We start from the raw sequence: 17,523 nt of genomic DNA, 5'->3' as shown, positions 1-17,523 counted from the left end.
CATCTTGGATTCTGTTACCAATTACTTGTTGTTTTCCACATTCCAGTCTGTTTTTCTGTCTCATGTTGTACCATCTTCTACCCTTTTTGGGCCCCTGTATCTTATCTCATTTCTAACTGTAGCTGGTTCACAGCACACAGACTCACACAAATTCACTTGCTGCTTTTTCCTCAGAAAATGGTTAACACAGTTAAGATGGTTACTTAGCATAAGCAAATGGCTGGCTTAACTATCATTCTGCCTTGTGGTCAGCAGCTCTGCTAGGCCACAGGTCATGCCTTGTATTCAGCTGCAAATCCAATGCTCCCCAATAATCCAAATTATTGTTACCCTAACAGTGGTGCCTAACTCCTTTGCTGGGTCTGGCCCGTTCTCTCCTTTGCTATGTCTCTGAATGTGTGCTGCAGTTCATACAACACTGTGGGAAAGTCTACATGTGAATTTAAGTGCGCATAAATTTAATGCACATTAAGCATTTTTTTGGCAAGTGTCTACACGTGGTGGGACTTGAGACTAGCTTTAGTCCCAAGTCACTGAAGCCCTGCCATGTACCCCTGTGACCACTGAGAGGGAGCTCCAGCCTCCGGACGCATGGCTGCTAGCACTTAACAGCTAGAGCCACCTGCCAGCGCTTGGCAGCCATCTGGAAAGCACACCCTCTGCACTGTGACCTCTGGGCTGATGCTTCCAGTAGCAGAAGAGCAGTGTGGCAGAGACACAGGCAGCACATGCCTGCTTTGCTCCTGCTGCAGCTGCACTTCCCAGCCCTGGCTGTCCCAGCTCCAGGCCCTAGCACCCAGGGCTGCCACAGATGTTCTGTTCACCCGCTGCCATTCCACATGCCTGCTGCTTGGCCAGCTTGCACCCTCCGACTTCCCCACCTGATCTGGCCACCCCCTGGACGACTGGTACATGCCTTCCAGGGCCTCCAGAATACCACCACCAGGACTCCTGTCTCACCAGCCCCACTGCCTCTGGGCCCGCTGCACCAGCCAGGACTGGTGGCAATGCATTGCGCTGCAGGAATGGGATAACAACCAGTGGGTCAGCACATTCTGGATGACCTGGGCCACTTTTGAAGACCTGCTACACCAACTCCAGCCCCACCTGGAACACCAGGACATCAAGGTGTACCCAATCATCTTTGTTAAGACCTGTCTGCCCCATTGCCCACATACCCCCTACCCCCTGCCCACCCCCCAGCACCACTCCAGGTCATGCACATGTTTGTAATGAAAACCTTTATTGCCCTTCCCCCTCAACCAACAGAGCCCCCTACCCATTCCCTCCCCAATACACAGAGCCCTTCCACCACCCTCCCCACCTGCAAACTATAAAAAGCCTCCTCCCAAACTGAAAACTATATACATCAGTCTCAGTCTTTCTCTGAGTCCCAGAATGGAGGGCTGTGCACTGGGGGCACACAGGGCACAGAGCCCAGTGGGAGGTGGCCAGCACCCTGGTTGCAGACAGTTTCCCCACTGATCCAGGGGCCACAGTGAGCACTAGGGCTCCTGCATTTGGAAGGCAGCAGAGAACCTCTGAGGCCCAGGTGGGGACCTGCTGTGGGGCGGCAGGCAGGTCCCAGGGACCCTGCGGGGCCAGGAAACTGGCATGGGGGGGCCTTGACGCGGGCTCCTCTGGTCAGCCCTGGATAGCCAGTTGCTGCTGGAGCAGCTCCATGCAGCACTGCTCTAGGGCCTCCAGCTGGGCCCAGTGCTCCCACTGCACCTGATCCCATGCCTCCTTCTGGGCAGTCTCCCAAGCAATGTCTTCCACCTGCCAGGCCAGCTCCCATGCCTCCCACACCTGCTGCCATGCCTGCTTCTGCACGGCCCCATTCTCCACTACTGCCACCAGCTGCTGGAGCAGGAGGGTCCAGTCCCTCGGCGCCACTGGCACAGCCCGCATATCCAGGCAGCTCCAGCAATAGATGGCAGCAACCCTGATGTGGCACTCTGGCAGGGCCCTGCAGCCTCTCCCCCATGCCCAGATACTGGTCTTAAAGAAGCAAGATACCGAAGCCTTTTGTGAGAGTTTGCAACATTTCAGAGATAAGGTGCTTTGTACCAGGAGCCCTGCACTGCCCAGCCTCAGAATGGGAGGTCAGTCATGCATGGATGCCCAGGGACCATGGTAAGCTGGTTTGGCAGGGCTGAGCCCAGGCAGCCATCAGCTGAGCCTCCTGGCCCCACTTACTCCCCTGGGGCCAGTGGCCTGCTGAGTGCTGACTGCAGGCCACCTGCCCCCTTCCTATCGGGCCAGGTCAGGCCAGGCTGCTGGCAGCACCTGCTGCCACAGTTCCAGACCACACTCCCCCACATCTCCTTGCAGGCCAGCCACTCTACCATGCAGCCTATGGCACCCAGGCTTAGATGTGCCAGGCTCCCAGACAACTGAGTCAAAGAGCTGGCCGTGCCTCCACCCTCCCATCAGGGGCCTCTCTGGGGAGGCACCTTGGAGCCAGCCACTCCCCGCCATGCTGTCACTGTGCCCTGAGTGTGACCTTGCTACATGTGCCCCATGCAGTGTGTGATGAGCTTTGTGCACATGGAGGGGTGCCCAAGCCACTATTTCCTGCTGATGATTTTCCTGGTGCCCCAGGCACACCTATCTGCATTCCTGGTTTGGGAACCAGAGCTATGACAGTGCAGGGAGCAAGCCCAGGCTGCCCTGAAGCCTCCACCACCTGGAGGGCTACCTGTGACAGTGCTACACATCTCTACCCTCCACTGCCAAGGAGGACATTGCTGCCAGCATCAACACCTTCCTTGGGGTGTGAGAGGCCTGTGCCCACTGAGCTGTGGGAACATGGGCTGCTCAATAAAATTTTGAACTGTGGCCTGCAGTGTGTGGTAGGCCAGTGCCCAGCCAGAGATACTCCTCTAGGGAGGAGCTGGCAGCCAGCCATGACATGGCGCAGGCAGCTGCTCCTTGTGGCAGGGTGTGTGGCTCAAGTCAGCTGCTGGGCAGGACTCCCTGAGCTGCCACTGGATGCAGCAGCCAGGGAGGTAGGTGGGGTGGGGGGCTGAAGTGCCAAGGTCCCTTCCTCTGGTGACGTGTCACCGGAGGCACCAGGATGGGGCACAGGCAGGGGCAGGCTGCCCCTGCTGGTGGCACTTGCAGGGGTGTGGCCTGTCTCTGGGGGAACCAAAAGGTGAGTCAGCTCCTGCATGAAGGGCAAGGTCTTCTGGCCATGACTGGACCAATAAATTGAAGTCAGCCATGACCACCCACTGTGCCCACAAGACCTTCAACTTTACACAGCACTGCTGCGCCATCCAAGAGTGGCCTCGCACATGCATCCTGGCTGAAATGGCCTCATAAATGTGGTCATTTGAGAGCCGTCTGCCTGAGAACTGCCTCTGGTCTTTGGCCCCACCCCAGAGCACCACAAGGTCACATTCCTTCTTGAGGGTCCTAATGGGGGCCTGGGTGCTCAGGATGGGCGTGGGCACACAGGCAGAGCTGGGCCTCAATGGGCATCATATGCTGAACATGATCGCCATGCCATCTTTCTGGGTCCCCCACATGGCTGTCCCTGTGATGTTGGCCCTGGCTGGCTGCCAGCAGCACCATGGATAAGGAGATGGCTAGAGACAGGGAGCCACTTGGCAGAGGCATTTCACCACAGTGCCTGCAAAGAGACAGAGCTGGGGTTGAGCAGGAGCAGGGAGCAGGTGCTAGCCCTGCTCCCATAGAAAATAAGGCCAGCAGCCCCGAAAGGAATGTCAGGGTTGGGCAAGGGACGCAGCAGGTTGCAGCCCTTTGCAACACTCACCTGTGACTGAGGAGCAACTCCAGTTAAGGGACAGGATGGGCAGAGGCTGTCTGGGTCCTGTCCAGGGGGCACATAGGGCCTGCTGGGCTCCTGTAAACTACACTGGCTTCTTTAGGCTTTCTTTGCTCTGTGCCCAAAGGCACAAAATGGCAAGCCATCTGGGACTGGATTTTCCACAAGGACCTAAAAAAGGACCACAGAGACTTGAACTGGCTAATAGTTCACCACATACCCGCAGTGAGGATGTGGAGATACAGAGTAGGATGAGAGACTAGCCCCAACTACCCCAGGGAAAGCTGCCAAGATGAAAGCAAAACCACTGACCACCTCCTATGGCATTGCCCATACACTAAGGGAGTGTGGAGAAAGGTAAGCCAGCTCCGCGACAAGGTGACGGGTCAGGCCGATGACAAGGGAGGCAGCACTGTACAGACACCTGACTAAACAGCAGGGGCCCCTGACGACCCACTTTGACCATTGTGTGTCCTGCATCAGGAGTGCCCTGTGGCAATGCAGGAACCTCCTGATGTACAGACACATGGAGCTTGAGGAAACAGACTGGGTTAAAATGTTCCTGAGTGAACTTCGGTCCTACTACATGAGGTGGGAGAGGATGGAGAAGACGCAGCCAACTCCACCTGGAAAAGGGACACTTGGCACAGGCTGTTCAAGGACCCCCAGGAGGGGAAGAGGACAGGGAGAATGAAAAGGACAAGGATGTAACTGGACCCAGAGACAGCGAGGAAGACAGCAGCAGGATCAGCAGCAGCAGAAGTGACAGTGACAGTGACAAGGACAGGGAATGAACTGAGAATGTAAACCTCAAATCGGGGCTTGGACTAAGGGACTGTGATTGGGTTGGGGAAGGGCAGTGGGTGGGTGCACAAGGGTGCAGGGGAGTGGGTGCATTTATTGTAATGGGTGTGCAGTTTCTTAATGTGGTTTAAGGTGTGTGATGGAAAGTTTTATGCTTGAATATATATATATATATATATATATATATATATAAAATTATATATATATAATTATATAATTCCCCCCCCCCCCAAAAAAAAAAAATTGGCTAGAGGCTTTTACAGCCTGCAGCTAGGGGCTGCCAGAATGCAGCCCAGCTCTATGGGAGGAGAGGAGCCTGAGGCTGGGCTCTGGCTGGCCCCCTTGTGGCTGACCAGATCCAGCACTAAAGTCCCTGTGTTAATGCGCATTAACACATCTACATGTTGTGCGGGCCGGGAGCAATCCGGGGCCCTTTTTTCATGCTGCGGGCTGTGGCCAGCAGCCCGGACACGCTGGGTCAGAGAAAGCAGGCGACACGCTAGAATTAGGCACAGACGCTTAGTGGTTGATTCAAGATTGTTTACTTACACCGTAGATGGTTGTGGTGTAGGCTGGAAAGTTTCCCAGGTAAAGCTCCGCTTAAATCCCCGTTTGAGGACTCAGACAAAACTCTCACTCTCACGGAGTTGTCGAGGCTCCATGGATCCTTGTTTGCGCGCAGGGAAGAGGGATACGTCGAGGATTGCGCTCGGCAACAGGGAGAAGAATTGATAGGTGATCAGTCTATCGATCAGCAGCCGCAGGTCAAATCTCCGTAGAGGCACTCTGCAGCATGCTCAAAGTTCTCCGACTTGGGCGGAAACCACCCAAGCCTCTTATACGGCTAGCAATCCAATCGCTAGCCGCCACGTGGGAATATTTTAACACCAGCCAATAATGGGGCTCGAATTTTAATACAAATGGCGGGAACTCCTTGCACCGTGCATTTCTATGCTGCAAAGAAGAAATACACCCTGCAAAGAAAGCTTCAAACGGCGGGAAAATAATTCAGTGGTGCCAAAGCACACACAAAAACAAAAATCACACCTTTGGGTTGTAACACGTGTGTTAATGTGCTTTAACTAATCACGCCTAAATTTGATACTTGCTTTATGCAGGTATCAAATTTAGGTGGGATTAGCTGAAATTCTCCAGCTTTGAGGTGCATTAAGGGTGCACGTGTGTAGATGCACGCCCTTAATGAGCCTTACATCGGGTTAATGTGCATTAAATATGCACATGTAGAGCACCCAATGTGTAGATTCACGCAGTGTCAGCTTCAAGAGGATGGGTGGATAGCCTGTCATCTGGCACTTAGGGACCTCAACAGACAGGCAGGGGATGAGTATGTCACCCTCTTTTAGGATAAAGAGGAAATTGACTGCATGTCTCATTGTCTTAGGTAAGTGCTCTAACCAGAAATTTTTAAGAGGTTAGATAAATATTTATGTACGATCATTTAGACACAGATGATCCTGCCTTGAGCAGACAGTTGCTCAAGACTAGAGGACTTCTTGAGGTCTCTTCCAGCCCTACTTCTTCATGATTCTATGACTTAGATAGCTTTATTTTGTCTAAGTCCTGCTTTATGTAACAAAGTCCTTTAACAGGTGGATCAAAATACAAAATGAGTTATGTCTATCAGCTTAAATCCAGATCCTTCACCAGAGAGGAGTGTTTGAGGAATGACCTTGATGCTCAAGTTATTGCTTCTCATTTTCTTGGGACTGTCTAAAAAGGACAAGATCTAATACATCAGCTTCTGGACTAGCTCACCAGGAAAGACAAGTGCTTGCATAGTTTCTGAAGGTGCAGGGCTCCAAGTTCCTTTCAGTTTATCTCAGTTCATGACAGAAGAGGCAGGGTAAGGACCCAATTGGTGCATGTGAGCCTTAGAAGCTGGGAACCAGCAAACTGTACTTTTGGTTGTCATCATGCATCTCACTCTGTGCTTATTATAGATTTTGTTCTGTGGGCCACAGTACAAAGTTTAGTTGTGTGGAAGAAAATATAATCTCATTCATTGTTTACAGGTGTTTAACATTTCTCCTTCCAGCTGCTACTGGGTGCTGTGTCATGGCTTGCCCCTGGCAGTCAGATGAGCTCATTTTTTTTGTGAATGGCAAGAAGGTAAGTTTTGTGGTGTGTTGTTTTGGGAGAATTCTTAATGATTCCTGTAGTTAAAAGGAGAATAGTGCACTGTAGAGCTGCAGCTCGACAATATGTTGAGCGAGAAAAGTTACATTTGTCCATCCCATGAACTGAGGTATTAGCTTGCTTAGTTCTTTTAATCCAGTTGTTTTGATTAATGTATCTGGACCAGGAGTTCAAAACTGCCTAAGAAATTGGAATTTTTTTTGTATTAAAATGAATATTGGAGTCACCAAATCCCTTTGGTAGATTTGAAAGATATCTCTAAAGCATTTGGAAACATAAAGGGGCTTGCTTTGGTGAAATATTTTCTATCTTCCTATAAGTATTGAAAGTACTTATATAACAGTAATGGATTTATATTATCCTCTATGTCACAACAATATTTTAATGTAATTTATTTACCAAAACTTCACACTAGCAGGATCCCTAATTTAGTGCCTTTGGGGTGAAAAAGAAGGTTTCTTGCTGCTTATTGTATCAGCGATTCTCAACTGTGGCACCCAGATGTGCCTTGAGATCTTTCCATGGGTAACATGAGGTGCTGCACAATGTTAGCACTGTTAGGTGTGCAAGCATGATTTATAAAATAAACCCAAAGATTTCAAAGACAAATTCACAGTGTTAAAAATATTCTGACCAGTTGTGGTCTTTCTGAGTTCTTTGCAACAGAATTGCTCTATTATGTTTCTGTAGTCAAAAAAAAATGTGAAAACCAAGATCTTGCATTTTCTGAGGGGTGCCTTGAGTCTGAAAAGAGAACCACTGTATTATATCTTTAATAAGACAGTTAAAAAAAACACTTCTTTTTTTTCCTTTGTGTCTAATAGGGAGTGCCAGGTGAAACTTGACTTATCTTTTTCTGCAAGATTTATTTTCTCACCTCCCTAAGTATATCACTCAAACTGAACCAGGGAAATGTAATCTTTCAGAAATGTTGGTTATTGATTGTTTCTTTTAGAACAATTTATCCAGAGAGTTCTTTTATGTTGTGTGTTTTTTCTTGAGTCAGACAAAACATTTTAAATGTTCCCTATGTTTTTATCTCCTACCAATGTACTCCATGGAAGTAAGAGCATATTTCAGAAATGATATATAGGTCAAATTCTGTTGACTGATCCCAATAGCTATCTTGGTTTTTGGTGGTACCATTTTTATCCTAGTTGGTTAACATCCCTTCATAAAACGGGGAAAATATTCCAGCTAATGTTTAAAATCTGAAAGTTCAAGAAAACCATTGAGATATAGACCTACCCATATTGTGGTAAAATTGATATTTTGCTGTTTATGAGCCACTGTGTAATCCAGAGCAAATATATTCATCTTGCAGTGAGGTCCCTTGCTTTGCCTCCATCCACTATCCTGCCCTTGTTTCATTGATTTATATCCATCTGGGTAGTACCCAGCTGACAGAAGCTCTGAAGATTAGCAGTGAATTTTGTTAAATTTAAAACCCCAAACCTTTTCCTACTCTACATGTCTTGGCCTTTTCTTTCATGTTCCTGCTGCTGGGTGAGGAGAATGGGAGTAAAGATTGGGTTTGTTAAACTATCTCTATATAGTGATGAGGGTAAAGAACCCCAAACCGTCCCTCACTCTCCCCATCTGCATGAGCCCCTGGCTTTAAAAATAAGGGGTTTGTTCTGCTTTTGCCCCAGTGAACTCTAAATTGAAATGGAGCTACTTCTGGTTTACACTGGACTAAGTGAAGGATCAGACCCAAAATGTTTGTCTTCAGGTAGCTGTTCCCAAGCTCCTGTGACTGCTCAGCCTGTCCTCACTTCCAGCCAGCAAATGCTCCCCAAAATTGCTGCTTATATTGCTTTATCTGTCAGTGCTTGATCAAATTCATTATTGCTGGATGTGTTCCTAGATCTACAGATTATGGTCACATGAAAGGATTATGCAATTAACTAGGCATACTGCATTAATCCCCATTAAAAACATTTCAAAAGCATAGCTAATCCCAGTGGGAAAATTGCCTTGTGAGTCAATAACCCCTAACATTATATATTTATTTTCTACTGCAGATAATAGAGAAGCATGCGGAACCTGAAGAACTGTTGTTGTCTTATTTGAGAAAAGGACGTATCCTTTTGGTGTTTTCTCTTTGAACTGTGGAATTTTATAATAGCCTTTAATTGAGGATTTTGATTTTGAATTGTTTTGTTTTCCTTTCAGAATGCAGGTAGGCAGAAAACAGGCTGGACATAAGGAAGAATTTCTTTACTGTTCGAGCCCCCAAGGTCCAGAATAGCCTGCCATCAGAGGTGGTTCAAGCACCTACTTTGAACGCCTTCAAGAGAAAATTGGATGTTTATATTGCTGGGATCCTATGACTCCAGCTGACTTCCTGCCCTTACGGCAGGGGGCTGTACTCAATGATCTCCCAAGCCCAAATGTCTATGAAAACAGGCACCTCATTTTGTATGCATGCTTGGCAGCACAGCGCAATTCTTGCAGTTTGGGGGTTATGTATTGGGAAGGTTTGAAGTTATAACAAACATGTCTATAGAACTTGAACTCAGGTCAAAGCGTGTTGTTAGACCTGCCAAAAAAAACCCACTTAAATCCCTTAAGCATTTTAGCTAGTAATGTCATAGGAAAACAAACACCGTCTGACTTTGTTTCAGCCTGAGCCATAGCTTTTTCACAACCCAGAAAACATTGTGCAAGGTGACTAGGCTTTGCCCGCTCTGAAGTCAGCCTCAATGGTGAAGAGACATTAAAGTGCAGATTCAAATTACCCCAACATTTTTCTTTCAGTTTTGGGGTCCTGGAGGCTTAAGGAGCTATGAATTTTCACTGTCCCCCTGCCCCCCCTTCCATTTCAGCAAACATCAGCATTGTTGGGCTCAATTCTACTCTGCCATGTCTACATCTGAGGATGATAGTGACTCTATCTTAACTAAAACACTTTCTTTTTTCAGCTATTGTATTACTAATTAATATTATTACTACTCTTATTTTAAGAGGGCTAGAAATACTCCATGGCTTTCGAGGAGAATCTCACAATTCTTCCATTTTTTTCTTGAATATTTTCCACCCCTTATTTCCTCATTTCAGTGAGTTGTTAGTATTTGAAGTATTAATGTTTAAAAAGGCACATCTCCATTCTGATAATATTGTCATCTTTAGCTGCAGAATAAAATATTTGTGTAAAAAAAAAAAGGTAGGTGGCTATGGCAGATCTGGCTGCTGAAACATCCTGCTTTAGGAACATGATGAGCAATTTTCTAGCAAATATTGATTCAAGCTGCAGGTTCTAGTGAACAGAGGGAACTGCCTTCCACCTCTGAACACTAGTCAAGTGACAGGAGACTTGGGGGGGAAATGCAATAAAAGTGAAATGGAGAACCAGGCACTTTCTTCCTTAACCGCCTCTTTTGCAGTTTGTCTCACAGGGGTGAAAAAAGGCTGTGGAATAGGGGGCTGTGGAGCCTGCACAGTGATGATATCCACCTATGACCCAGTTTCCAAGAAGATACTGTATCCATGTGATAAGATTTAGAAAGTAATTTATTGTTCGCAGAAAGCTGTTGTTAACTGGAGATTTGGGGGGGAGGTCCCTTTTAATTTAGACTTCTACTCTCGGGCTCTGCTGGATAATTTGGTAGTTGCACAAGGCTTTTGTGAGTTTTTTCTGTGCAGAAAACATTTTGACACTGACCAGACTTGGTCCCACAATGTACCTTGTGACACAGACAGTAAATTGCCTCACATTCACATCCCATTGCCAAAGCTTGTTCAGAAAATGGGGACATTGTATTTCCTAGCTTGAGATTTTGCTCTTTGGAGATTACAGCAGCTCTCTAAGCAACTTTTGAAAAGTTGAGACTCCCATGTCCTTATTTGAATTTGATTATAGAATATGGCACTTGATGAAAGTCCTTACTTATTTTCCACATCTTGCCCGTCCCCTCTCTGGCAAAGCTCCCCTTGTGTTCTGTGATGAACACAGTAAATTGGATCACTGTAACATTGCCCATGGCAGGACTCTGAGTGGGTCTACTTTCTGCCTCTCCCTGGCTATGGAAACTCTTTTCCTTCAGTGATGTTGCACTCACCTATGTGATCCCTCCATTTCATTATTTTAGGAGGCCTAATAAAATTTCGGGCATGTTGAGTGTCGGATTTATGGTATAATGGAGGCACACAATTGTGTGTGGTGGGCAGGGTTATGTCCAACTGCTTCTCATATATGTCTCTTTCCCCCAGTGCCCTGTGGTCCAGTTCCAGAAGTTATATACTAGGCAGAATGTAATCTGTTTGTGCTTTGTTCTCTGTGACTATCCCCCCACCTTCCCCTTCCAAATGTTGTGTTACACCATTTTAAATGCCAAGATTCTCCTTCATCTTCCAAAGACATTATCCTGCCAACTCCTGCCTGCTCCCCATATGCTCGCTGCATGGCGCTGCAGTCACCACTGTGGAAGGTGTTGGAAGCTCAAAAACCAGGATTCACCCAATTCAGGTACTGTGCAGCACTGGTCAGATTGTTTTGCTTCTTCCTTTCCTGTAGTCTGGCCATATCTGCACTAATGGTAGGACCTTGTGTGGAGGTTCAGTGATTCTCTCCAGTATACAGTTATTGTAAGACAGGAGTGTCAAATACACCGTGTCCTGGGCCAGATCTAGACCGTGGAGCTCCACGTGGGCTGGATCCATGGGGCAAATGGTGGAGGTGTCAGCAGCAGTAGCAGAGGTGACAGCAATAAGACCAGCAGAAGTAGGGCAAAGGGGGACTGTGATGGAGGTGACAGGACAAGGAACTACTTGCCATTACAGATGCACAACAAGTGGTGGGGCAAGAGAAGCAGCTGCCAGCGCAGCCTTTGCTTCACCCCCTGCCACCAATGGCCATGTCCAATGGACCCCAGGATTTTGTGGCAGGCCACATGCCCATAGGCCACATGTTTGACACCTCTGCTAGAAAGAATTCTGGCTCCTCTTGATTATGAAGGGAATTGTCATAGCAAGAGCCAGGTGAAGGGTCAGGTGAAGGGCCAGGCTATGCATTGGTACACAGGAGGGAATTTGGAACAAGGAGGGAGCTGCTACTTGGAATGCAGGGCATGGAAGTAACTCCAGTTTCCACAACACGGAGATTTATCTCTACTAGCCCTTAGGACATAATAGCAAGGGGTGGGAGCATCACCCTGCTCCATTCTCTGTTGCAGCCAGAAGATCTATCAGCTGTACTGCAGTGAGCATGCTGTACTCCACACTCCCTCAACTCAGGCCTGTACCTCCAATTTATAATCTGGCCCATATAACTTTTACTTTTTAAAATCACTTTTCTCTCTTGCATGCCTCATACTGTTTTCTAAGGCCCTTGAGGGTAGGAATGCTCCCTGTTGGGTCCAGCATCTGATTTGCTAGGTGTTGTGACAGGATCCACCTCCAGACCACAGCTGTGGCATCTCCTAGAGCAGGGGTTCCCAAACTGGGGGGGTACACAAGACATCTCTGGCAGGTACACAGGAGAAATTCTGTAATGGCAGATTTAATTTTCATTATAATAATTATTGGAAAATGTTTGAGAACCTCTGCTGTAGAGGACACTCCATCCTGACCTGCCCCACCAAGGCTCTCAGTCCACCCTCCTATATGAGCCTACCATGCCTTGATGTCTGAATAAGATATGGGAGGCTGCCCTCAGAGATGAGAGTAAGCCCTTGGTGCTTAACTCTGTCTTGCTTATCCCTGGGCAGCTTCCTTCTGGCCCCGATCCCCACCTGAACAAGATGTTATGCTACTGATCTTTCCCTCGTCCATGGGCTCCCCAGCCCTGCTTCACTTGCCTTCATGTCTCAGGGCTTATCAGCCCTGAACTGTGGCCCTCTAGGCCTTGACTGCCTTGAGGGCTCTCTGTAGTCTGGAGCCCAGGCCCTCGCAGAACTTGGCTTCTGCCCATGCAGCTGCTGCAGGGCCCTGACTCTTGTAGGGGTCTCTGTCTCCGTCTCTTTCTCTCTCTTTCCACTCTGACCCCACACAGGCCCCTGGGTCCCAGAACCTTCAAGGGCCTTGTCCTCTTAATTCTGGGCCCCTGGCCCCATCTCTCTCCTGCTCAGCTTCAGCCCCCACATAGTTCCCTGGGTCCCAGACCCTGGCAGGGCTCTTTCCCTGGGCCTTAGCCTTTCTTGATACAGTGCGTTTCCCAGGCACCCTGCCTGTGGCTTCTTAACCACCCAGAATTGCTAGTCAGGCTATAAACAACTCAGTTCAACAAATACATTTCTTGAGAAGGCATTCCCCAGCTCCTTCTCTCTTCAGAGTCAGGGCCAGTCTGAGCCTCTGGTCCTGGGCTAGGCTTATATAGCCCTTCCTCCTCCCCCTTCTGGTCACCTGACTGCTGGTCTTCAGGGCCAGGCTCGGGTTTCCTCTTCCACCCTTATTAACAGGCTTATTGCTCTGGCCTGCTACTTTACCTCTCCTTACCTGCTGCCTCTCTCCTGTAGTAACAGAGTGACTGCCCTGCAGCTAGCCTCTCTGTGACATTGCACTCTCTCACTCCTAATAGGTGGGGTAGGGGTCTCCTGCTACAGAGTTCCCCCATTTGCAGTGAGGCCAGTCCCTAACCTGAAGAGGCCCTGTGCCTTGTTCTGCTTGCTGTACTTAGACCAAGGAACCCCATCAACTTCTGTAGACTTGCCTGGGTAAAAGCGAGAGCCAACCCTGGCCCTTTCCTAAGGTTCCTGTACCCCGTGTTCTGGGTTCTCAATGGCCAGGCTGTGATTTTCCAAATGTTACATAAAAGGAAGTACTGAGTATTGCTACCAGGCAAGTTAATGAAGCCAGGCTTTGAAGGCAGAGTCTGCTGTTCTGTTTCATTCCAGGAAAGGCTGGCCAAGTGCCATGGCTCTCAATGTGGCTTCTGCACCCCTGGAATGGTGATGTCCATGTACGCTTTGCTGAGAAACCACCCAGAGCCCTCCATGGAGCAGATAACTGCAGCTCTGGATGGTAGGTTTGCTTTTCCAAAGTCACTAATAGAAGGTACAAGCTGTGGGCTCCCCCAGACTCACAGGCTGCACCACCTCACCACCTTGGGTGGGGACAGGAAATGGTAGCCAGAGAAAGGAGGGAGATCCCAGAGCCCCCAGCTGCTGCTGTAGCTGCAGTGATGGGGGCATAGTGGCTACATGGGAGCCATAGGCCACCAGCTGGACAGCCCTGCTCTAGGTTATGGATTTCTGTAGGCAGTTACCAGGCAGTACAAGGTTAGGTTCCCCTTGAGAAAGCCTGTTCACCATAACTGACATTTACAAGTCAAGCTATTTATGTAACGCAGAGTATTGCACACCTTGCCAGAGCCCCTGCTTTCACCCCATCCCAGTAGAGTTTTTGTTTGTGGTAAAGGAACACAACAACCACTCCATGAACGCCTCTAGGGATTTTTCTTTTGACTTTACAGGGAAGGTGGGTGGACACTTCAGTAATAGGTATCAACTGCTAAAACAGATGGTTTGGATTTACCATATTTCCTTGAATATAAGATGACCCCCCCAATAATTAAAGTCTGTATATGGAAAAAATTATATTTTTCCATATTATAATGAAATTATAATACTTATCATTTATAATTTTCCAGGTATAGAATCTAATTATTGGAGGTTTGCCTTGAATTTATGCCCCTCCCACTACTTTAGCAGGGAAAATAAGTCTGGGGGTCAGGTGGCCCCCTTACCCTCTGCCACCCCAGCTTCTTCCACTTGTAACCTCTCCTCTCCCCCCTCCTTACTGTCAGATCCTGCTCTCCCTGAGCATATGGAAGTGATAGGCAAATCTGAAAACACCGACTTTGAAATAAACATGCCTTTAGTAATCTGCGTATAGGAAAATTACTCCAAAAACACACGTTTAAGCACCGCTTATGTACTGTGTATATGTAGATGAGGTGCAGGGCAACTTAGTCTGGCTCCACCTAATAGAGGGCAGGGCCACACTAATCATATGTGTAGTGTTCTGCATTTTTTTTTTCAAAAAAAATTTTCCTGGAATTTTTCAGGGTTTATCTTCCAAACATAAAAAACAGGTTATAATAATAATACTTTCCCACGACGATGAGGGAGGGAGAGAGTAAGACTGCCACTGCAGATCCACGTGACTTTTCTGCAATTTTGGTTTGTCCCACTGGAGAAGCAGGAGCTAGGTCTGGATTTGGATCCACTCCAGAGCACAGGGATTTGTATATTGCAGGGTGGGCGTTGTTTCACAGTCATTTCCAATTGCACTGGTGCTTCTGATTAATTACTGTATTGCTTATTTCAGGTAATTTGTGCCGTTGCACTGGATACAGGCCAATAATAGACAGCTACAAGTCTTTTGCTGGGGTAGGTAGAAGAAAATAAATAGGCACGTTGGTCAACCTTTCTCAAAAGGGTCCACCTCTTATGAGAACTCAGCTTGTAGGAGCTCAACAAGAGCCAATTTATGAAAACCTGGGTACTTCTTTGGAGCTGGGCTGTCAAAAATCTGGCTCCAGGTGTTCTAATGGGAGCAGCTGGGTGCTGGGCATGTTGGAACACCTGGTCCTTGTGCCATATTGGATGTGGAGCCCATGTGAAAATCTTGCCCCAATGTTATATACTTGGCTGATTTTTTGGAAAATCATGTGAAAATATGGCCCCATAGGAGAGGTTTAGGGTCTGATTTTTGGAGTTGTTGGGTACTGTCCATTTCCACTGCTTTCAGTTTTGAATGTTCACATATTGAGAGGTAGGTGGCTCAGGTTGGGTACCTGAAAATTGTGGCGTACAAAGTGCATGATTGTTTTTGCAGGTGAAGGTCACTATGATAATGATTCCCTTTATTAGTCTCTCCTAAGCAGAGTTCTCTCATAAATAGGATCCTGTTTATGCCAAGTTTGAAGTGTAGCTTCACTTTAAATGTTCAGTATATGTTTAAGACTTTGCAGCACTGTTGGCCAAGTTGCTCACTTACCAATAAACAGATTTAACCCCTGCCCCAGAAGTCTGGCACAACTGCAGAAATCCTATAAGACTGATCCATGATGAAACGCTGTGATTACCATCTGATAACAGGTATAGGCAAAGTTACAGGCAGCCTGTGTGGTAGTCTGCTTAATGTCAGAGCCACTAAGAATATAACCATGCAGACTTGCTATTCAGTTAGTCCAGTCTTGAACTTTTTATTTGCTGATTGAAACTTGTGCAAAGGGAAGACAACTGAACAATATCCGATTTTGATTTTCCACCCAATTGATTTTGCAGTTCAGCATAGTCACAGATCCCTACATATACCCAGATCTACTGGTTATCTTTCCATCCCAGATGGCTGATATTTCCCTGATAATATCTCCACCCCAGCCTGCCTTGCAAACTGGGCTACTCAGTACACTGAGTAGAAAGTGGCACAGAAAAACCCTACATGGTCCTTCCCTGAGTGGAAGATCCCAACCCAAAACAGAAAGCTGGGCCTCCTCAATTAGCTTGAGCCATTCTGTTGTCATTTCAAAACCCATGAGGTTTAGTCCCAGGAGAAGAATAGACACAAATGAAAAGGATAAGTCAGGCATCAGTCTAGTGGTCCTCATAAAACCTCCCCATATCTGGCTATTTCCAGCTAGTACTCGTCTAATTCACCCAGTAATCCCTTGTACAGTTCCCATCCAGTTTCACTGCTCTTATCTGGAGTTACTACATGCATTTAGAATTTTCTTATTGACTTCAAGCAGAACTGGTCTGGGCCCCTAACTCCTGTAGTGCACGGTGACTTGTGCATAGGTACAATCAAAATGTATTTAAGAAGAAATCCCATTCCCCTGAAGTTGTTTCATTAGGATGACATAGTGGTATATGATTTCTTTAGGAACCCACCTGCTGCCAGCTGAGAGGAACAAGACAGTGCTGCCTGGATCAAGAAGGTGTGCATGCATCTTCTGATAAGGGAGATGGGGTAAGATGCAGAGGTTTGAATTACTTCCAGATATATTGTAAAGTTTGTAGGTGTTGTGGGTACCCCCAGTTGCAGTAATTCATTTTGGGGACATTATTCATCATACACAGATATTTACCCAAATTAGATTCACCATATTTACTTGCATCCAAGACAAGATCTTTTCCTTCATTCATATGAGGGGAAGCCCCCCATCTTAGATTCAAGTATCTGGGGGGAAGGTTTTGAACCCCTGAAGCTTGCCCAGATATGAAGCTTACCAAGGCATAAGAGACCTCCTGTAGAATTATGGTGCACAGGACAGATGTTGCATGTGGTGTTACAAAAGTAATGCTACAGAAAAGTTCCCGCCTCACCCGGGAATGCTTCCATCATTTCTGTAGCACACAGGAAGTATGCATGTCTTCCCTTTGAGTTTGTAACTCTTCAAGGGTGTGTATAATGCTACAAAAATAAAATCTGTCCCTGGACTTACTTTGGAAAATAGTAAAATAAAATTATTTTTTTCTTAGATGTGTTCAAACCTCTGCAATCCAAAAGAGTTTCAGCCCATGGACCCAAGCCAGGAGTTTATTTTTCCTCCAGAACTTATGGTAGGAAGTATTACCCTTTCCTGACTTCTTGCTTTAAATGTATATATATATATATAGAAACTTGTTATGGAAACAATGTGTAGACCAATGTCATCCTAAGAGTGCCATTTTCTACAGTACAAATTCTGGGCTGAAATTTGTCATACACAGATCTCATCTAGGGGTGTGTGAAGTGGGCCCTATTCGATTTGGATTCAGATTTGACTGGAATCAGGGACAGTGATTCGATCCATTGATTTGGATCACTGTCCCTGATTCGAT

The 17,523-nt window shown here is 47.1% G+C and overlaps 1 protein-coding gene across 1 annotated transcript in view; it reads left to right on the top strand.

The window, feature by feature from the left end:
• Positions 1–6,623: 6,623 nt before the first annotated feature.
• Positions 6,624–17,523, top strand: part of LOC102577402 (aldehyde oxidase 2-like) — a 65,765-nt gene continuing 54,865 nt past the window's right edge. The window contains 8 exon segments of the mRNA XM_059727216.1: positions 6,624–6,727; positions 8,779–8,836; positions 10,141–10,237; positions 11,114–11,222; positions 13,588–13,714; positions 15,023–15,084; positions 16,583–16,669; positions 17,182–17,262. Of these exon segments, the coding sequence (XP_059583199.1) occupies positions 6,674–6,727; positions 8,779–8,836; positions 10,141–10,237; positions 11,114–11,222; positions 13,588–13,714; positions 15,023–15,084; positions 16,583–16,669; positions 17,182–17,262 (675 nt within the window). The 5' untranslated portion in view covers positions 6,624–6,673.

Source organism: Alligator mississippiensis, chromosome 4 (assembly GCF_030867095.1).
Source record: "Alligator mississippiensis isolate rAllMis1 chromosome 4, rAllMis1, whole genome shotgun sequence".
NCBI classification, from domain to species: Eukaryota; Metazoa; Chordata; order Crocodylia; family Alligatoridae; genus Alligator; species Alligator mississippiensis.
This window is presented reverse-complemented; position numbering and strand designations above follow the sequence as displayed.